The sequence below is a fragment of the Stegostoma tigrinum genome, chromosome 13 (genome assembly GCF_030684315.1).
Source record: "Stegostoma tigrinum isolate sSteTig4 chromosome 13, sSteTig4.hap1, whole genome shotgun sequence".
In the NCBI taxonomy this organism is placed as follows: Eukaryota; Metazoa; Chordata; class Chondrichthyes; order Orectolobiformes; family Stegostomatidae; genus Stegostoma; species Stegostoma tigrinum.
In genome coordinates, this window is record NC_081366.1 from 7695127 (window position 1) to 7717935 (window position 22809).

At 42.2% G+C, this 22809-nt stretch overlaps 1 protein-coding gene across 1 annotated transcript in view; it reads right to left on the minus strand.

Moving 5' to 3' along the window:
• The window catches only part of si:ch73-233f7.1 (uncharacterized protein LOC100537710 homolog), a 213973-nt gene extending 191814 nt beyond the window's left edge, over positions 1–22159 (minus strand). The window contains exon 1 of the mRNA XM_048542955.2: positions 19400–22159. Coding sequence (XP_048398912.1) covers positions 19400–21919 — 2520 coding nt within the window. The 5' untranslated portion in view covers positions 21920–22159. The remainder of the gene's footprint in view (positions 1–19399) is intronic.
• Between the last annotated feature and the right edge of the window lie 650 nt (positions 22160–22809).

Genomic DNA, 22809 nt, shown 5'->3' on the forward strand with positions numbered 1-22809 from the left:
ACGGTTCAAGAAGTTGACTCACCATCACTTTATCACGGGCAATTAGAGAGGGCAATAAATATTTCCAAAACTGCTCACATCTCATAAATGAATATTAATAAGAAGAACTGAGTGTATTGATGGACCCTGTCAAATTCCTGGCTTTAGTACTAAAAGACTTTCTCCCCATAACTAACCATGTCCTGAGACAAGTTGCTGTAGTATAATAGTCACATTAGTAGCAATGCAAATCTCACAGTGCAAGTACTCAAGCATCAGCATAACATAGTCATACATTGAATCTTACACTACAGCCATTGTCTCAGATACCACGATCACCATCTTTCGGTGTGGTCTGTCGCTCTTAGGTGGATTGGGAAAATACATTGAAAAGCATGATGGTAGACAAGCAATGGCCAGTATTTTAAAAATTAGCACATGGTTTCCACAATAATATATTCCTTCCAATGCACAAAAATCATGAAAAGTGACTCAACCATAACTAACCAAGGAAGTTAAAGTTTATATTAGATCAAAGGGGGTTACTTCTGAAATTTCCAAAAAAGTAGTAAACCTGAGGATTAATGGGCATTTTAGAATTCAGCAAAGGAGGATCAAGAAACTGATAATGGGAGAATTGAATAAGAATGCAAACCAGGAAAGGGCATTTAAACAGACTGCAGAAGCCTCTGTTGGTTTGGAAGGAGGAAAGAAATTGCAAAGGAAATGCTGGCAAAGACAGGTGAATTTATAATGGGAAATGAGGCAATATCAGAGAAGCTAAGTAATTGATTATTTTGTGTTTGCCTTCAATGAGGAAGATCTAAGAAATTTCCCAGATAAGAAAAGAGATAAATTTGCAACTTTGTTTTATTACTACCTAATGCAAGCCTAAATTCATTGGTCAATACAGGATTAGTCTTCTCAGCAAACTTAAAAATAGGGAACCAAACAACTCCTAACAGTGTAAGCTTAATGCCAAGAATGGGTGTATTTAAATTATCCTCCTTCATAACAGCTGCCCTCATCAAATCGTCGCTCACCGTTTGTCACATAAACTCACACCTAAGGGCACCTTTTTGGCCCAGAAATGTGTCCAGTCTACCTCAGGTTACCTGGGAAGGGGAAACTTTCTTAAAGATTTGAATGAAGATTAATCTAGCCATCTCACTGTGCTGCTCGGCAGTAAGTAAGTAAGTGGTATTTTCCACTTTCAGAATGCTGCTTCATGTTGCGTGTTCTGCCCACCACACACGCGTAAGATAGTTGTTAGTTTCTTTGTCAGTGTGATGCCAGTTTTTTAAATTACACATCCCAACAACTGATTGATCGTCCTTTGACTGCCCACCATTGGCGGCATGACTCATGCTTGCACCCCTCAGATCACAATGTCCTGCATCCCATACAATTCTGGTAAAGGAATATATTGACTAAGTAAACTTGACTGCACTAAAAAGTACAATGGGAACCAATGTAAGATTGCCAATTGGGCTTGCACGTGATTCATTCATGTTTCCTAGAAGCTGCAATAATTTACACACACGGCCCCGCTCTCTGTACCAGAAGGAATATATTCACACATTGCCCCTTTTCCAATGAGGAAAGGATTATTTTGACAGCCAAACTCTGCTGCAAGATAATAAAATGTGAGGCTGGATGAACACAGCAGGCCCAGCAGCATCTCAGGAGCACAAAAGCTGACGTTTCGGGCCTAGACCCTTCATCAAACTCTGCTGCATCCCCATGGCAATAATCAGACCAAGAATTAACTTGCCTGGTTTGAATTTCATCAGTTCATTAAAGTTGACAGTTAACAATTCATACTGCATCTCCAAGGCAACCATAATTCAACAAATCTGCACCACATTCTCACTGTATAAGTTCTGTTTCATTTCTGAAGTTGGTTTTCTGGTCTATTCTGATCAGTACAAGGGTAAATGCTTTGACTTCATGTCTCTTTTTCACAAAATTTATGATCACAATTAACATGTCCAAGCTAGCTGTGCAGTACAGAACCTCCATGTTCTGACGGAACTCATTTCATTTGTGCAGACTCCAAGGTACACATTCTGGGCTAGCATTATTTAGACTGGTCCCTGGCAATGAAATGTGCCTGACCTCATTTTACCATCCATACATCAACATACAGTGACAAAATGGTTTTGCAATAGTCAGTTCAAATTAAAAGCAATTTGCTTATTCCTAACTAAATGGCAAAATTACAAAGAGCAAGGAACGCACAACAAAGAATTTGCAATTTCGGATAGATTATGCGACAAAGATTCTAACCTGTACTTTTAATTGAGGATGAAACTGTTCTTTTGGAAATGATTTAGATTTTATTAACTTGTTTTTGAAGCCAATGTCCCTGCCATAAACTCAACTTCTTGACTATTAGCCTTATCGCCCTCCCAAGAAAATATCTGAGAATGAACCAAACTGTTCAAGACCTGGATGGTATAATTGAGTCCAAAATGAATAGCATCACCTCACTCGGTTCATCTGAAACCCTCATCCAACCCTCATCCAAGGCTTTGTTTACTCCAGTTTTGATGATGCAACTACTTTCCTCACCAGCCTGCCATGTAATATAGTCTACATCAACCAAACCTTCTGTTCTAACTTGCACCACTTGATGGCCTACACTGCTTCCCAGTTAATCTTTGCATCAACTTTAAAAATGGCACCACTATTTTCAAATCCTTCCAAGGCCTGGTTCCTCCCACTTCCTGCATTTTCCTTCAGATCCACAACCCTTGGTAATATCTGAGCTCCTCTAGTTCTGAAAATCCAATGATAATTGTTCTAACAATTGTCCAGCTGCTTGGCCAAAAGCTCTTTCTAACACCTCCTGCTCATTGCATTTCTTACTTTCTCTTGGGTCCACCCAGAAACATGCAAGACCAGCAAGCTAGCAATAAATTATAAGATTTTGTCTTTCAGAATAGGAAAGCTGTTCCTTCATGCCTTCAGAGAGATGTGGTAAATTATTTAGTGAGTACACTTGCAAAGACCCAATAGCCACAGAATTGCTGGTGTCACACAAGAAGACAAAGCCAACAACAGCATTTCAGAGTTGCACAATTTCATTGCATTGCTGAATTTCCAAAATGTAGAGGTCATTAACAGCACCAAAACTAACTCTCTAGTCCTCTGGGCATATCCCATGGTGTTCAAGAACAGAAAACATTTTCTCTCTGTCAATGTTGATTTGTTCAGTGAATGCAGACATTCAGATTTCAGAAGCACATACCTGCTTGTCAGTCAGCAATCATTCTTTTTTTCTATTTTAAGGCAGTCATCTGTAGTATTTGGACTTATTCAGCTTCTTTTCTGACCACATTACCTTCCAAAGAGTGTTACAGCCAAGTAAATATCTTTTGACGTATAATAACTGTTGCAATGTAGGAAACGTGGCAAAAAATATAATAAGGACATAAGGACTAGAAGCAAGAAAAGGCAACTCAGCCTCTTAAGCCTGCTCCACCATTTAATATGATCATGGTTGATCTCATCTCAACCTCAACTCCACTTTCCTACCCATTCCCCATTGAACCCATTACTGATTAAAAAATCTATCTCCTTCTTCAATTTATTCAGCATACTGAATTCCACATACTGAACTCACAACCGTTTGAGAGAAGCCCTATCATTGTTTTAAATCTACCACTTCTTACCCTCAAACTATGAGCTTTCATCTAGATTGCCCCACAAGGGGAAATATGCTTTTGTTTTGCTGTGTCAATCATCTTTTGCATCTAATACACCTCAATTCCAAATCCTAGCAAGTAAGGCCTAAGCTGCTCAATCTCTCATCATAAGATAATAATAATTTGGTCTTAAGTATCTGTGTCTATGTACTGCTGTACCTAAGATGGCACTATAATTTGGCGACTGTAAACTTTGCACTGTACTCATTTGAATACATGTGACAATAAAGCTAATTCAATTCAATTTCATGTCTAGAATCAATCTACTGAACCTTTTCTGAACTGCCTCCAATGCAATTACATACTTCCACAAGCAAGGCGACCAAAATTATACGCAGTACTCCGGATGGCAACTCACCAACGCCTTGAACAATTGCAATAACACTTCCTGCTTTCATATTCCATTCCTTTAGCATTAAATGCTAAAATTCAATTTGCCTCTCCTTATTACATCCTATACCTGCAATAATTGTATTCTAGGAGGAACTGCGACTTCTTTGAATGGTGCCGTTGGATGTTTTGGCAGGTAGACAGTTAGTTTACGATCTCATCCAAAAGATATCACAAGAGCAGCATGTTTTCAATACTGTACTTAAGTGTCAGTCTTTATTACACACTTAAGGCTCTAGAGTGGGCCTTGAACTAAAAACTTGTTGTCTTAGAATCGCAAATAACACACTAAACTGTGATTGATAGCTAAGGTGAAAACAAGTTGTCATCTTGAACGTCAGATTTTGTCTTCTCAACCTGGACAGTAACTTAATTCAGTGAATCACCATAAAGATTGGTACAATTTTAAATTAATTTTGTTTACACAATGAGGCCCTTGTGATCCAGAGTTCACTGCCTGAAGAGGTGATTCAAAATAAATTTCAAATAAGAATTAAGTAAATATTTGAAATAAAAAAGACTTATTGAGTACTGTGAAGGAAAAGCTCAGTAGTGGATTAATTGGCTTGCGCTACCAAAAAGCAAGTGCAACAACAAAGACTCAAATTACCTCCTTCTGTGCTGCATTGTGCTAAGTCAAAATAACACTGCAGAAAAAAAATGAAGCCTATTCAGTTACCAAGATCATTGTAAATCATGCAATTGGCATTCGGTAACAAATTTGTTACTTTTCAAAATCAGTGATCACCATTCATTACAACCAGTTATTATTCCCAAATCCCTCATTGGCTGTTACAATTATTTTATCATTAGTAAAAAAAATGGCCATTAGAAGGACAGTGAGATTTCAATGGTAGCCAAAGCAAAGTAATATTGACTAAATAAAGGTTCTACAGAAATCCAGTGGAGACACTAAGCCTTCAGTACCAGATGTTCATCCAACAGATAGTCTTCCGAGGGCCTGAGTGGCTTTAACAGTAAGCTCCATACTTTGCAATTATACACCTGCCATTAATATCTCATTTTTGCATCATTTCTAATTTCTGAAGTTGTGCAATCAATGGCATTCTGTTGACAAATTTCAGAAAATGAAACTAATTTGTTATCCTGTCATTAATGTTCTGTTATCCCACTCACATCGCGCCCCCCCCCCCACAACACACACTCCAATTCCTTTTGTTAGCGCTAATGCATAACAAGTTCCTACTAATTTACACCTTAGTGATGCCCCAGTGGAAACAATAAATGTAATGGCTGCCCACTAATTTTCAGAGGCTCCTAATGCTGCTCCCTAGAAGTGCTCTTTACTTTTTTCCCCATACTTCGAGATGTCAGCTATTGCTTGCATTAAGGAACTAACTGGGCTTAATGTAAGGGAGAGAGATAATGGGAACTGCAGATGCTGGAGAATTCCAGGATAATAAAATGAGAGGCTGGATGAACACAGCAGGCCAAGCAGCATCTCAGGAGCACAAAAGCTGACGTTTCGGGCCTAGACCCAGGGTCTAGGCCCGAAACGTCAGCTTTTGGGCTTAATGTAACATTAGCATTGACAGGAATTGAATTCATTAATACTTAACCCAACAATGGTGCAGCTTGCTCAGCAATCACTTGGCCTGTGGGAGCTGGTGAAATAATAATGTCACTAAACTAGTAATCCAGAATCTACAGATTTAGACCCCAAGCATTCAAGTACAGATGTGGTTTCCTCTACACTGGGGAGACAAATTGCAGACTAGGCAACCATTTTGCAGAATACCAAGCTCGGTCCACAAAAATGACCCTGAACTTCCAGTTGCCTGCCATTTAAGCATACCACTGTGTTCCCTGGCCAACATCTTTGTCTCAGGCTTGCAGCGGTGCTCCAATGAGGCTTAGCACAAGCTGGAAGAACAACACTTCATTTTCTGCTTGGGAACCTTTCAAACTCTGGACTCAATAAATTTAGAGCCTGAGCACCTTCTCCCATGCCCTTACCCCTACCCCTATGCACCAGGCCTTGTCATCACGTGGGCTGCTAACACAACCAACCCACTGACAGCTACTCATGGTCCCTATTAGCAGCTATTCATTCTGCCAAGCTGATAATTCCCCATTCCTTTTTCGGCCCAACTATGTTTTTCTCTTTCTCTGGGCTCCATGTCCACCTATCTTTTACTTGTTCCTCCTCCCTACACCCCATCTTCAGCATATATACCAACATTTTCCCACCTACAATCAATTCTGAAGAAGGGTCACTGGACCCAGAATGTTAACTCTGGCATCTCTTCAGAGATGCTGCCAGACCTGCTGAGCTTTTCCAGCAATGTCTGATTTTGTTAAAGAAGTCAAAGCTTTTTGTCTCTAATCCATCAGACAATAATAAAAAGAACAGACTTGGAGACAGAGCAATAAATTTATGGAAAGACAGTGCTGATTTGTTGGGCCATCACTGGCTTGGAGATGCAGCAAGAAAAGCTAGCTGTCAATCCGCATTCTCAGGACAGGCAGATAGATTTGATTACTCAACACGTTGCTATGAGAATGCAACAGATATTGGAAGTCTCCATGATCCCCCTTTTTCATGAAATAAGTATGATGTATGGACAAATTCCTTTTGCCTAAATAAAACTGGGTCCCATGCATTAATATATGTAGCTTCTAGCATGCAGAGGTGCATCATACTGTGAGCCCCACTTGTGACTTTAAACTGGTTTCCAGTGTGACTCTTAACGCAGCCTGGCTTATTTAATATTGGCCAATAGTGCTCAACTAGCACCATTAGATGTGATCCTACTGTTGGGAGTCATGCATTAAATGTTCAACGTGCCACTGAATGTTGACATTCCCCTGAGTTGCCTCTAAAAACCTAAGAAATACCGGCTAGTAAATATATATGGAGGGAAGATAAAATAAAGGTTACAAAATATACGACATAAGAGTTCTTTGGTGGCTGGTGGCACATATTTCAATGCATGAGTCTCGAGAATCAAGAAAATAAGCTGAAGGCAAAAGTGTTTGGAAGTACAATATCACAGTTATTACCAAAAGAAGCAAAGCTCATCATTCTTGGTTTCAAGGTTTTCAAAGGAGACATAAGAGGGAGACAAAAAGAAACGGTAGATTACAATGAAGGTTAACGAAATATGACATTGGTAAGAATGACTGATTTGTTGGAAAGAGCATTGTATGTGGCCATTTGGGCTGAGTTAAGGAATGACCAAATGGGTAATCACACTGCTGGGATTATGCAATAGACTTCCAAACAGTGAAAGGGAAACAAAAAGGTTAATCTGTAGACAAAGTGCTGAGAAATGGAAGAACAGTAGTGAAATATCAATCGTAAATTTCAATTATCACACTATTAACTGGGATAAAATCAATTCAACAGGTACAAAGAGCACTGATCATAAAATGCATTCAGCCAAACATCCTTTTCTGCCAGTACATAGAAAATTCAAAAAGGGAAGGGGCAAATTTGGAACTGAAGGTAACATTGGGCCGGCAATGGATCCACAGTGGGATATCATTTTAGTGATAGGAAGCATCATTCAATTGAATTTAGTGTAGATATGGAAAAGAACAAAGATGAAATAGCGTGAAGTTTAAATTGTGGAAAGAGCAAAGCTATTAAGTTACATGTGATTTGGCAAAATTAGATATTAAATAGCAACTTGAAGGTTAATCAATATCAGAGATATTGATGGACGAGAAAGACATGGTTCAGAGCTATTGTGTTCAGGAGAAAAAGGTTGGAATTCGTTAATCAACATCATTCCAGATGTCAAGCAGCATAGTCAGATAAGGCCTAAAAAGGATAAGGCATAAAAAGGACACATCTTCCAAATACCAAAAGCTCAAAAACACAAACTGAAGTTGCTGGAGAAGCTCAGCAGATCTGACAGCATCTGTGAAGAAAAAAGTCAAAGTTAATGTTTCAGGTCCGGTGACTCTTCCTCAGAAATGTTCTGATCTTTTATGTCACTGGACCTGAAACGTTAGCTCTGATTTTACCTCCAAAGATGCTGCCAAGTCTGCTGAGCTTTTCCAGCAACTTCTGTTTGCGTTCCTGATTTACAGCATCCACAGTTCTTTTGGGTTTTCTCTACCAGAAGCTCCTCACTGCAGAAAACCTACAGGAGTTTCAGAAATGCAAGGGTGAAATTAGGAAAGCAAAAATAGTAGATCAAATCAACCCAGCATAAGGATGTTTCATAAATTCATGAGTAATTGCATAACTAAATAAGATGTGAGTTGATTATCGGCCAAAAAAGGTCTGTGTGCATGGAAGGGATAAATGGGCATGGTTCTTTCTGAATATTTTGCCTCCATCTCCAGAAAAGATGTGGACAATATAGATAGAGTAGAAATAATGTGGAATATTGGATGGGATAAACTTAATGAGAGAGGAAATATAAATCAGTTTAGCATTTTTAAAAGTGACTAAATCATCAGACCCAGATGGTATTATCCCCAGGATATTGAGAGACATAAGTAAGGAATGGTAAAGACTCTGCCTATCGTTCATCACCTCTTACTCCAGAGGTATGGTCCAGGAGAACTGGGGGAAAAATTATGCCAATCTTTCAAAAATTCCTGTAATTGCAGGTTATTCAGCTTAGCCTTGATTGTAGTAAAATATAGAAAGAAGTTCAAGAAGGTTATAAGTTGTCATTTAAAATTGGATTATTCAACAGGACGCAATGTGGATTCTTTATAAAGGAAAGTGATGGCTGATTAATTCCATTGCACGAGAATTTACTACAGAGTCAATTAACATAATTTGTCAGATGTCGTCTGCATGGATTTTAGTAAAGTTTGTGATGAGGTCCCAAATGGTCGCCACATCAGGCAAGTAAAAGCCAATGGAGCCCAAAAGCAAGAGGCAAGTTGTATTCTCCAAGGCTCAGATACTAGGTCAATGTTCTATGCAGTTTAAGGAGCATGATTAAGAAATTTGCAAATATATGATTGACAGTGAGGAAGTAAATTTTATACAAAAAAAAGGTGCGAATGGTTTAGTCAGGTCAGCAGCAAAGTAACAAATGAAATTCAATAAGAATTTGGAATGGCCAACCAATGAATGCACAATAAATGCTCAGATATATAGAACATGGCAGGAAAAGAGGGACCAGAGGATATTGCTGTGAGATCATCCAACAAAGTTATGTGGGTAAAACTTAAAAATAAAAGGGGATGATTGTTTTGTTAGGATTGTGTTATAGGCCCCCAATAGTCAACAGGAAATTGAGATGCAAATATGTAAGGAGATCTCAGTAACCCGTAGAAAAAGTGGGGTAGAAATGGTAGGAGCTTTTAACTTTCCATACAAAGGCTGGGACTGCCATAGTGTCTTAACTAGTCTTGGATAGGGAGGATTTTGTTAAGTGTATACAAGAAAACTTTCTTATTCAATCTATTTTATGTACCTATTAGAGAAGGAGCAGTACTTAAACATCTGTTGGGAAATAAAGCAGGGCAAGTGACTGAGGTGTCATTGGGGAGCACTTTGGGGCAAGTGATCATAATTGAACATAGAATATTACAGCACAGTACAGGCCCTTCGGCCCTCAATGTTGTGCCGACCTGTCATACCGATCTCAAGCCCATCTAACCTACACTATTCCATGTACATCCATATGCTTGTCCAATGATGGCTTAAATGTACTTAAAGTTGGCGAATCTACTACCGTTGCAGGCAAAGCGTTCCATTCCCTTACTACTCTCAGAGTAAGAAACCACCTCTGACATCTCTCCTATATCTTTCACCCCTCAATTTAAAGCTATGCCCCCTCGTGCTTGCCATCACCATCCTAGGAAAAAGCTCTCCCTATCCACCCTATCTAACCCTCTGATTATTTTATATGTCTCAATTAAGTCACCTCTCAACGTTTTTCTCTCTAACGAAAACAGCCTCAAGTCCCTCAGCCTTTCCTCGTAAGACCTTCCCTCCATACCAGGCAACATCCTAGTAAATCTCCTCTGCACCCTTTCCAAAGCTTCCACATCCTTCTTATAATGCAGTGACCAGAACTGTATGCAATACTCCAAGTGCGCCCGCACCAGAGTTTTGTACAGCTGCAGCATAACCTCTTGGTTCCGGAACTCGATCCCTCTATTAATAAAAGCTAAAATACTGTATGCCTTCTTAACAGCCCTGTCAACCTGGGTGGCAACTTTCAAGGATCTGTGTACATGGACACCGAGATCTCTCTGCTCATCTACACTACCAAGAGTCTTACCATTAGCCCAGTACTTTGCCTTCCAGTTACTCCTACCAAAGTGCATCACCTCACACTTGTCTGAATTAAACTCCATTTGCCACCTCTCAGCCCAGCTCTGCAGCTTATCTGTGTCTCTCTGCAACCTACAACATCCTTCGTCACTATCCACAACTCCACCGACCTTAGTGTCATCTGCAAATTTACTAACCCATCCTTCTACGCCCTCATCCAGGTCATTTATAAAAATGACAAACAGCAGTGGACTAAACACCGACCCTTGCGGTACACCACTGGTCTCCAGGATGAACATTTCCCATCAACTACCACCCTTTGTGTTCTTTCAGCAAGCCAATTTCCAATCCATAATTCTATTAGTTTTAAAGCTTTTATGAATAGGATAGACCTGAACAAAAAGTTCACGTTCTAAATTGGAATAAGACCACATTTGATGGTATAGATAGGAACTTTCAAAAGTTGATTGAGGGAGGATATTGGCAGATGAAGGGATGGTCGTTCTTCTATTGGAAGGATGTTGTGAATCTTGACAGAGTGCAGAAAATATATACAAGAATGTTACCTGGGCTGGAGAGTTTGAGCTAAAGGGAGAGGTTAAATAGGCTGGGGTTTTTTTCCTGGAGCATTGGAGACTGATCGGTGACCTTCTAGAGGTTTAGAAAACCATGAGGGGCATGGATAGGGTATATAGCGATGGTCTTTTATCTCAGGTGGCAAGAGTCCAAAACTAGAGTAAGTTTAAGATGAGAAAGGAATGATTCAAAAAAAGGGTAACTTTTTCATGCAGAGGGTGGTGTGTGTCAGAAATGAGCTACCAGACGAAGTGGTGGAGGCAGATACAATTACAACATTTAAAAGGCATCTGTATGGTATATGTATAGGAAGTATTTAGAGGAATATGGGCCAAATACTGGCAAATAGGACGAGGTCAGATTGGGATGGCCAGGAGGCATGATTTTGTCTGATGGATCTGTTTCTGTGCTGTTTGTCTCTAAGACTCTAAGTATAAAACACCCGTTAGGCCACAGTCAGAGTATGTAGTTCTGGTCATCATTTTACAGTTACGATCATATTTGATAGGTTACAGTGCAAATTATGATGATCTTGCCATAAATGGAAAATTTTAACTCTGTTCAAAGATTTGATAGGCTGATACCCTTTTCTTTTGAACAGAAGAGGTGAAAGGCAAATTTAATTGAAATGTTCAAAATTATGAACAGCACGGACAGAATAGATAAGAAGGAGCCACTTCCATTAGCAGAGAGGTCAATAACCAGCATTCACTTAAAGCAAAAGGATTAACATGAAATTGAGAAGAATTTTTTTTTTCACCCAGAGGGTGGTAAGATCTGGAATTCACTCATGGAAACGTGGTAGAGGCAGAAATGCTCATTCTATGTTAAAAATGCTTGGGTTTGCATTTGAAGCCTGTTAACATAAGGATTATGGACAAAAACTGTAGTTTCATTTACACTGTTCATTCTTTTCCACTGATACAAACATGATGGGCTGTTTCTGTCTTTCTACATGGAAACCTACATTTTAGAAAATGAAGGAAGGTCTGCTTGGAATCCCTTCAACCTGATGCAATATGCTGCATCTAATTCTGTCCTTGTGTAAATAACTATCTGAGTGCAGGTAATGACTAACAAGACAAGGAGCTGATAATATTAGCTTTGGGGGAAAAAATTTAGCCTCCCACACTCAATATTGGCTCCTGAGATTAGCAGCCTCCTGAAATGTTGTTAGTGGCGGGTTTTTAGGCATCTATTCAGTGTCCATCTAGAACTTGTTATGAACCAGAAACTAATGTTAAGGAGTTTCACGAACACAGTTGGCAACATAAAAGTGGCAAGTGTCCTGCATACAATCATGTGTGTGCATAAATGAACATACATTACTGTGCTAAGACGTAAGGTCTCTATTTTGGAGCTCTTTTATAGTTTCACTATGTTAGAAGCTTCAATGCAAACAGAAACTTAAATACTTGTCATGTTGTAGCATTATCATGTATGTTAAGCATTTAAATAACTGTAGGATTGAATGATTTGCCACAGCAACAAGTGCATAAAATTTAATGTCATGTGGCCAGAGCACCACAGCCACCTATGGAACTGTTTGATATTCTTACATTGTCTTCGTATTTGCTAATTCTGTTGCATTCCTTTATAAGACTTCTAGATCTTCAAGACGTTTTAAAACTTACAGCAATCTTACTTGCTTTCCCCTAGGCTGCCTCTCACCCAATCTAAAGCCTTCCCAAATTCATGCACCTTAGTTGGTAGCATGTTCTGCACATTATTCCATGTGTAACATGGCATCCTCTGTTCCATCAGTGAGTTGCAATGGCCTTATATAAGACTCCATCATCAGTAAAAAATAAAGATACTTTTTTTTCAAAGCTTCTTTCAACACAATTTCTATTACAGTCTTATGAAGGTCGACTGGAACAGCACGCCATGTGGTGGCAGTGGAATAATGGTAATATCATTAAGAACCATGCCCATTATTCAATTATTGCACACAGACTTTTTTTGGTGTTTAATCAGCTCTATACTTTGTTTATTAGTGCACTTGTGCTTTACAAATTTATTATCCTTGATTTTACTTATTTTTTTCTGTGCTCTCTTTGTTTTCCCAACTTACTTTTTAATCTCAACCCTGCATTTTTAAATCTCACCTGGGCTCATGCATTGAGTTTTTGTAATTCAAAGATCCAGGCTCAAATTGAACGGTGGAAACTGATGGAATTTAAATTAGGTATTATAAATAAAGCAGGTATTGAAAATAATCTCAGTCGTGCTAACCGGGAAACCATTGTTTCCTTGATAATGGGAACTGCAGATGCTGGAGAATCCAAGATAATAAAATATGAGGCTGGATGAACACAGCAGGCCCAGCAGCATCTCAGGAGCACAAAAGCTGACATTTCGGGCCTGGGCCCTTCATCGGTTTCCTGTTGTTCAAAAAAATCTCATTTGTTTCACTATTCACTTTTAAGGAAGGAAATCTGCCTTCATTACCTGGGCGGTCCTAAGTGTTACTCCAGACACACAGTAATATGATTGATTCTAATTGTCCCTCTGAAATGACTAAGTTAGCCACTCCAGTCAATGCCAATTAAGAATGGACAACAAATTCTGGCCTTACCAGTTGCACTCACATCCCATTTTTAAAAAAAACAAAGCACAAGTCTTCTGATTAGGCAGTTAAGAGCTACAATGTGCAATCCACTGGGTAGACAACAGTTTCCCAAATACATGTCATTAATATCAAAATTGGGAGTAATGGTGGGAATAGCCAGGAAGAGATTGGATGGGCATCAAAACACACCTGTTAAAATTGCTGAGATTGGATGTCCTAAATATGCTGTTAAAGTTCAATGCAGAAGGATACGAGGAGTCTTGTGGGGAGTATCAAGAGCAGCCTATTGGTCAAAAAGCCCTAGTTCTGTGCTGCATGCACTAGGAATCTTTATGCAATGTTGTACCATCATTTTCATTCATTTCCTTAAATATTGAACAGGTTAACATTTTCTAGCCGGTCATTACTTATTGTCAGTCCTCGGATATTAGGGCTCAGCACTTTTTTCTCTCCATTGCTGTGTTTTCCACAGTTTAGATGCCTTACCTACGAGGACTCATCTATTGACGTGGTATGAGCTGAGGTCAGAAACAGGAGAGGAGAGGTCACACTGCTGGGAGTTTTTTTATGGACCTCCACAAAGTTCCAGGGATGTGGAGGAGAGGATTGGGAAAACGGTTCTGGGCAGAATTGAAAGGAACAGGGTGGTCATTATGGGAGAGTTAACTTACACAGAACTTCCCTAATATTGACTGGAATTGCGATAACTCTAGCACATCAGATGGATCAGTTTTTGTCCAATGTGTGCAGGATGGTTTCCTGACACAGTATGTCGAAGGGCCGACAAGAGGGGAGGCCACACTGGATCTGGTACTTGGTAATGAGCCAGGCCAGGTGTTTGATTTAGTGGTAGGTGAGCACTTTGGAGACCGTGACCATAATTCGGTCACGTTTAGTTTAGCGATGGAAAGGGATAGGAACATGCCACAGGGCAAGAGTTATAGATGGGGGAAGGGCAATTATAATGAGATTAGGCAAGACTTAGAAGGCATAGAATGGGGTAGCAAAATGCAGGGGATGGGGACAATCGAAATGTAGAGCTGGTTTAAGGGACAGATATTGTGTGTCCTCGATAGGTATATCCCTGTCAGGCAGAGAGGAAGTGATAAGGTAAGAGAACCGTGATTTACTAAAGAAATTGTATGTCTTGTTAAGTGGAAGAGGGAGGCTTATGTGATGATGAGACAAGATGGTTCAGATGAGGTGATGGAGAGTTACAGATTAGCTAGGAAGGATTTAAAGAGTGAGTTCAGAAGAGCAAGGAGGGGACATGAGCAGGTATTAGCAGGTAGAATAAAGGAGAACCATAAAACTTTCTATAGGTATGTGAGGAATAAGAGGATGACTAGGGTAGGAATAGGGCCAGTCAAAGGCAGAAGTGGGAAGTTGTGTGTGGGCCCTGTGGAGATCGGAGAGGTCCTAAACGAATATTTCTCATCTGTTTTCACTCAGGAAAAGGAGAATATTGTAGAGGAGAAGACTGAGTTACAGGCTTCTAGAATTGAAAGGATTGAGGTTAGTAAGGAGGAGGTGTTATCAATTCTAGAAGGTGTAAAGCAAGATAAATCCCCTGGATCAGATGCGATTTTTCCGAGGTTTCTCTGTGAAGCTAGGGAGCGGGTGGCGGAGCCTTTGGCCTTGATCTTTGAGTTCTCATTGTCTACAGATTTAGTACCAGAGGACTGGAGGATTGCAAATGTTGTGCCCTTGTTCAAGAAGGGCAGTAGAGATGACCCAGGTAATTATAGGCCTGTGAGCCTTACATCTGTTCTAGGAAAAGTTTTGGAAAGGGTGATAAGAGATTGGATTTATAATCATCTAGCAAGCAACAATTTGATTGGAGATAGTCAATATGGATTCGCCAAGGGCAGGTCATGTCTCACAAACCTCATTGAGTTTTTTGAAAAACTGACCAAGCATGGGGATGAGGGAAGGGCAGTTGACATGGTGTACATGGACTCCAGTGAAGCCTTTGAGAAGGCTCCACATGGTAGGCTATTGGAGAAAATACAGAGGCATGGGATTGAGGGAGATTTAGCAGTTTGGATTAGAAACTGGCTTTCTGTAAGAAGGCAACAAGTGGTGGTTGATAGAAAATATTCAGCCTGGAGTCCGGATACAAATGGTGTGCCTCAAGGATCTGTTTTGGGACCACTGCTGTTTGTCATTTTTATAAATGACTTGGACACAGGCATAGGTAGATGGGTTAGTAAATTTGCAGATGACACTAAAGTTGGTGGAGTGGTGGACAGTGTGGAAGAATGTTGCAGGTTGCAGGGAGACTTGGATAAACTGCAGAATTGGGCTGAAAGGTGGCAAATGGAATTCAATGAGGATAAATGTGAGTTGATTCACTTTGGGAAGAACAATAGGAAGGCTGAATACTGGGTCAATGGAAAGATTCTTGGTAGTGTGGATGTGCAGAAGGATCTTGGTATCGATGTACATAGATCCCTGAAAGTTGCCACCCAGGTTGATAGTGCCGGTAAGAAGGCTTACGGGGTGATGGTTTTATTGGTAGAGGGATTGGGTTCCGGAGCTGTGATGTCATGCCGCAACTGCACAAAATGCTAGTGCAGCCTCATTTGGAATATTGCGTGCAGTTCTGGTCGCCCCATTACAGGAAAGATGTGGAAGCATTGGAATAGGTGCAGAGGAGATTTACCAGGATGTTGCCTGGTCTGGAGTGAAGGCCTTATGAAGAAAGACTAAGGGGCTTGGGTCTGTTCTCATTGGAGAGAAGAAGGCTAAGAGGGGATTTAGTAGAGACTTACAAGATGATCAGAGGATTAGATAGAGTGGACAGTAAGACTCTTTTTCTGAGGATGATGAATGTCAGCTTGTACGTGGGGGCATAGCTACAAATTGAGGGGTGATAGATTTAAGGCAGATGTCGGAGGCAGGTTCCTTACTCAGAGATTGGTAAAAGCATGGAACGCCCTGCCTGCCAATGTAGTTAACCCAGCCACATTAGAGGCTTTTAAACAGCGCTTGGATAAGCATATGGATAATGATGGGAAAGTCTAGGGGGAGGGGTCTAGATTAGTTCACAGGTCGAGGCAACATCGAGGGCTGAAGGGCCTGTTCTGCGCTGTGTTGTTCTCTGTTCTATGTTCTATAATCCTGAGAGCAAAACTGTCTGCAATCCCCAGAATTCTGATTGATTTATTGACTAAAAATATGGATGAGCTAAATTGGTGAGTCACCTGCAACTCCCAGATCTCATGCGGCTTTTCACCCTGGTTGGTTTAGCACTTCTCTGAGTAAGAGCAAAATATGATTTATCTTCTAACCTTCAACAACTGTACTGAATTTCACCTGCCAAGTCATTTTAGCCAAATGCATATTTAGTCTAGTTCTTGGTGTCACCCCTTCACTGAATTATTAAACACGATTGATCCTCTGCCTTTTCTACCCTTACACCTGAAAATTTGACGAAATTTTGTCGTATGGAATATTTAACTGTGTTGACTATGTGAAAACTTGTAAACACTTGTTAATGGCAGCCAAAGTAATCAGGCAGAAAAACGTGTAAATCAATATAAAAATTGCAAAAGCTAGAACATTCCCCACCCCACCCCACCCCACCCGGCTCCGTGATGGACCGTTAAACTAATATACCTGACAATCAAAACATTCTCTACTTACCAATCAGCTCCCAACACTACTACTCTTTTGACCTAGAGTCATAATTGTAGGCATTATCTGTCGCACCTGCTTCAGTTATTAATCTATCGACACATAACGGAAACATATGGAGAGCCAACCTTGAATAATGTATAAATATCAAATACAACATTATTAACCACACCGCTATACCCCACAGGAACTGTGATCATTAGCCCTAGAAACTCCATTTACGAAACCTGAAAATGCAATAAAACTGCACAGTATAAAAAGGCAATGGAACTGCTCTTGGCACTGTGGGATTGTACTGTATAATGAAAAAAAACGTTAACAGAGCATTGTGCGGTTGCAATAGATTATTGCCTTATGCTGTGCATCACAGGTTCCAAAATTACTATGCTACTTGGCTCTGGTTCCAATGCCTCTGCAGTGTAGCTCCTTTCCAGGGAGCAAAGAGCTACAAAGAATCGCGTGGCACAAGAAAAAGCTCTCCGCTGCAGGTGTATTCATAATGAAGACAATTGAAAAGCTGATTTTTGTTGAAGTGAAGTTTGGTGAAAGTAACGCGTTTTAAAAAAAGACAGGATATAGAAAAAAATTCTCCAGTAACCCTCGGAGCTAGATATTATATTTCAAATGATGTGCAAACATCATTCACAATACTCGAATTCGGTCCTCTGTGTTTGCAGATAGATAACCTGCCTTGCGATTGCTTTTGAGTTGAAAGACATGCAGCTCTCGTCCGGCTCCCAAATGCTACAATCGTCGAGAGATTTGCATTGAATATACTGAGCATCTTGTTATTATAAGGTGTTGGGCAGTTTCAGCCTTTGGAAAATGCCAACTATCTGAGAAATAAATACTTTCTTTTTAAGAGCAAAGTTCGGTTCCAATTAAATGCTGGAGAAAAAAAATTACTGACATGCTTGACTTAACAGAAGGAAAAACGATGCAGTTTCAGGCTTTTAATTACGACAATAGTTGAAGGGCAGAGTGCTTTAATCAATAGAAGAAAGGCTTCTACGCCGAAAAGGGCAGTTTTTGATTTACGCACCGCCGCTGGCGTACTGAGAGAGTGAGGAAACAGCATCTGACATGAATCAAAGGCACGGTCATATTGCTTCGACTTACCCTTTTACCAGTCCATGTGCATTTCTGGCAGAAATGCCCTTTCTCTAAAGTTACTACATATGGATGATTTATGCCTTAGCTCTGGGCAACTTGTTAAGAAAAACCGTATTTTCCTCTTCTATACGTTAACTCTCTCTAAAACCAAAACATTTTATCACTTTTCGAGGGACCTTAATTATTTTTCGAAGATCACATCCGGCATTGCAATAAAATGACGTTATGATGAAGCCTAAAATCAGATTACCTGCCGTGGAATGCTGAGATTGACAGAATACCTCAGAGCAGGCTGTCGGATGGGCATGGGGGTTGGGGGTGGGGATGGGAGAGTCAGATCTTAAGTATCTGATCCTGAAATTACAACCGCGAGCCTTCAGTCAAGATGAATCTAACTTCGCGCCATCTCAAGGGCTATTGTAATGGTGTTATCTGAACGCCAGTGATTAAAATAGTTTGAATTTATCAAGCTGATCTTAAACAGTTCTGATCATTTTATTGCTGAAGCTGTTTTATCAATCTGCTTGAAACATTATTTTGCAGCAAGTTATCAAAGCAGTTCAAAGGGTTTCTGCAGAAGACTGTTCCCTTTGATGCAGTTAATTAAATACTGTTTATCAGATTTGCTCTGGGCCTCTTAGACCCAGTGTCCCTGCAACTCTGATTTACTGTAGTTTGTCTCGATTTAGCTTTAATTCGTGGTGGAAATATCTTTCAGCAGACCGTCAGAGGTTAAAGTACTTTGAATTCACTTTAAAGTTTGTGAAGGCTACATCCTGCACTATAGTACTGGGGTAAATTTCGTATGAAGGTACCTCTTCATTCATTCCCGTTCAAGGAATGAGCAATGCATCATGGAGACCTGAACCCTGTGAAAAAGATAAATCACAGTTTATGGATCATCCCAGATGTGACAGTAGTAACACGTTTACGGCGCTCTATGGCCCAATCATCGCTCAATGCAATCAATGATTCTCCATTTACCTAGTGCCACTAAACTGATGCCAACGGTAACTCCCAGTCGTTAGCTGGTTCGCTGGAATACACATGTAAGCATTCTATCCCTAAAAATGTAAGCACCTGTCATGAACAACTGCTTAGTAAGCGTTATCTGCTGTGAGCTATTCCACTGTTAAGATATGCAGCTGGGAGTTTAATCGTGCCCAACAGAGAATTGGATGAATTCAGTGGCAGCTAAGTACTCACCTCGCTCGATCCATTTGTTGCTAAGTTTGCCCCACCTGAGATTTGCCTCCTCCACGCACTCACGTAGGGGTTAGCAGGTTTCGAGTTACCACCCGCGGCTGGAGGTGGTGAACTGTACGGTTTGAGGAACATTAAATCGGTCTTAGCCGATTCGGGACTCAAACACACTTTGTAGCAATAGGTTTGGGAAAGAGAGCCGCTGCCGCCTACCTCCATACAGCTGGGCGGCCCTTTGACACTAGGAGGCAGTTGGAAGTTGGTGTGAGAGTTGTTGAGAACGGCCCGGGTGGGCTTTCTCCGGAGACAGCAGCGGGATGGCCCGGAGCAGCAACAACAGGCTCTCAGAGAGCAGCGCCTGCCCAGGGTCCCGTGTCTGCTCCTTCTGTGACACTTAATAGAGATCAAGGCGATAATGGCCACCAGGAACACGAAGGAGATGGAGCCCAGACAGACGATTAAATAAAGGTTGAACTCCGAGAAGTGTTCGATGCCCTGGGGCCTCTCGGTCAAATCTGAGAAGTTCTCCGGCAGACTGTCAACGACGAAGACATTGATAGTGACCGAGCTGGAAAGCGGAGGCTTCCCGTGGTCTGTAACATGAACCACCAGCCTGTGCTTGTTGGAGTCGCGCTCTTCAAAGCGGCGGCTAGTGCGGATTTCCCCAGTGAACGGGCCGATGCTGAACAGACCGGGTTCGGTGGCTCGGTACAGCTGGTAGGAGAGCCGCGAGTTCTGGCCCGAATCGGCGTCCACCGCCGCCACCTTGACCACCGGGTAACCGGGATCGGCGGAACGGGGCACCATCTCGGCCGAGCCGTTGAGGGGCAGCGGGGATACGATGGCCGGCGCATTGTCGTTCTGGTCCAGGATGATCACGTTCACCGTCACATTGTTGTGAAGAGACGGGAAGCCGGCGTCCCAAGCTTGAACAAACACCTGAAACTTCTTCAGTTGCTCGTAGTCAAAGGAGCGCAGTGCGTACAGATTGCCCGTGTTCAGGTTGATAGAGACGTACGTGGAGATAGGGGTGCCCCTGACTTTGCTGTTTAAGATGCAATAGGACACATAGGCATTCTGATCAAGGTCTGGGTCCAGGGCAGACACTGAGCAGATAGAAGCGCCCGGCGCGTTATTCTCCATCAGGTAAACAGTGTAGGAAGGATGTGCAAAACGGGGCGCGTTGTCGTTCACATCGGAAACCTTCACCGGGACGGTTTTGACGGTGGAAAGGGGAGGGGAGCCGGAGTCGGTAACTGTTAAATTCACGTTATACTCCAGCACGCTTTCACGATCCAGCCTCTCGCTGGTGACCAGCGTGTAATAGTTCGTGAAAGAGGACTGGAGTTTGAAGGGGACCTGAGCCGGGATGTGGCAGCTGGTTTTCCCGTTAGCGCCAGAATCCCGGTCGCTGACGCTGATCAGGGCGATGACAGTCCCCGGTAAAGCGTCCTCCCGGACCGGGCTGGATACAGAAGTGAGGGTGACCTCGGGGGCATTGTCATTGACATCAATAACCTCTACCACAACAGTACAATGCACAGCCGCTGTGTGGGGACCGTTATCCTTGGCCTGGATATAAATCTCATAAACGCTCGCCTCTTCATAATCTACCACCCCTTGCACCCGAATTTCGCCGGTTTGGGGCTCTACCCGGAATAATTGGCGCAATCTCGCTGGCGCATGACGACTAAAGGAGTAAGTCACCTCTCCGTTTGAGCCTTGGTCCAAATCGGTGGCGTTAAGTTTAATCACCAAAGTATTTATCGGAGCGTTCTCCACCAGGCAGACCGTGTACACAGCCTGGTCAAAGACCGGCGCGTTGTCGTTAACATCAAGGACGACCACGGTGAGCAGAGCGGTGCCGGATCTCCCTGGGAATCCACCGTCCAGGGCAGTCAGCACCAACTGGTGGAGCGCTTGGTTCTCCCGGTCCAGAGGCATGTCCAGCACCAACACCGGGAATTTCCTGCGCTCGCTGCGGGTCTGCACCTCCAGGCTGAAGTACGGGTTAGGGCTGAGCCGGTAGGTTTGGAGAGAATTGGTGCCGACATCGGGATCGTGTGCGCTCTCCAGCGGGAAACGCGCCCCGACAGCCACCGACTCGGCGATTTCCAAACGGAACTCCCTCCACGGGAACCCGGGAGAATTGTCATTCACATCCAGGATCTCCACTTCCACTCGGTACAGCTCCAGTGGGTTTTCAATCACAATCTCCAAATGCAGGAAGCAGCTGGGGCTCAGGTCACACAGCTGCTCCCTGTCCATCTTCTCATTCACGAAGAGGACCCCATTCTCTAGGTTCACCTCCAGGAACCGTGTGTTGGCACCGGGCACGATGCGGAACCTGCGAGCGGACAGTTCTCTCACATTCAATCCCAAATCGTCGGCGATATTCCCAACGAACGCCCCGTGCTTCAGTTCTTCGGGAATCGAGTACCGAATCTGGCCGGCCACTCGATCCCAAACACAGCTCGATAGAATGCAGGTGATCACTTGCCATTTTAACCAGGTACTCGCCATCTCCAATGTCGCGCCTCGGTCGGATCTAAGCTTTCCAAGTTCTCCTTAGCTTCAGCATGAGGAGGCACAAGGGAAGAAAGGAATGGGCATTGTTTCAGTAAAAAGTGAACAGGCGAGATGCGTAAAGACGCATATTGAAGCTCCGGAGCGAAAGCTCGCAGAGACCGAACAGCGTTCCCATAGCGTCTCCGTTCCTCACAATCTTCTTCCAGGCGCTTCACCCACTCCCAGCCCTCAGCTGGCTCGGAATTCTCACTGCTCCGGTGGAAAAGCGGCAGTGCAGTTTGATGTAACCATCTCCGGCTCCACTTCACCACCTCATTGGAGGACTCCGGCAGGGCTAGATTAACCCTATGATGACTACAACAGCCGATACTTACAATGCCAATACCCCAGGAACTGTGAGGTGGGAATATAATGCTGTGAAGAGAAAAGCAACGAGGACTAAAAGGCCAAACGTCTTGCACTAGTACAGAGCATCTCGCCACCTTGGGATACCCTTAAGCACTTTGCAGCCACCGAGTAATTTAGAAATTTTGAAAGCAAGAGATTTTTCTGAAGCAGAGCCTGAGGTGAGGTGATCGTTCTCCGGCAGTCGAGAAAAAGATTAACGCGAACAAAGACAGAAATTGCTGGAAAACCTCAACAGATGCGGCAACATCCGTAAAGAAATTCGACCCAAAACGTCAACTCTGAATTCTCTCCACAGATGCTTCCCGACTTGCTGAGGCTTTCCAGCAATTTCAGTTTTGTTTCTGATCTACAGCATCCATATTTCTTTCGGTTTTTCTTTGGGAAAGATTAAGTTTTCTTTCCCTCACCTTAGAAATCTCGCTGATTTCATTAACACATAAAACTCTGGTTTTGGCTCTGCCACATAGTCATACAGC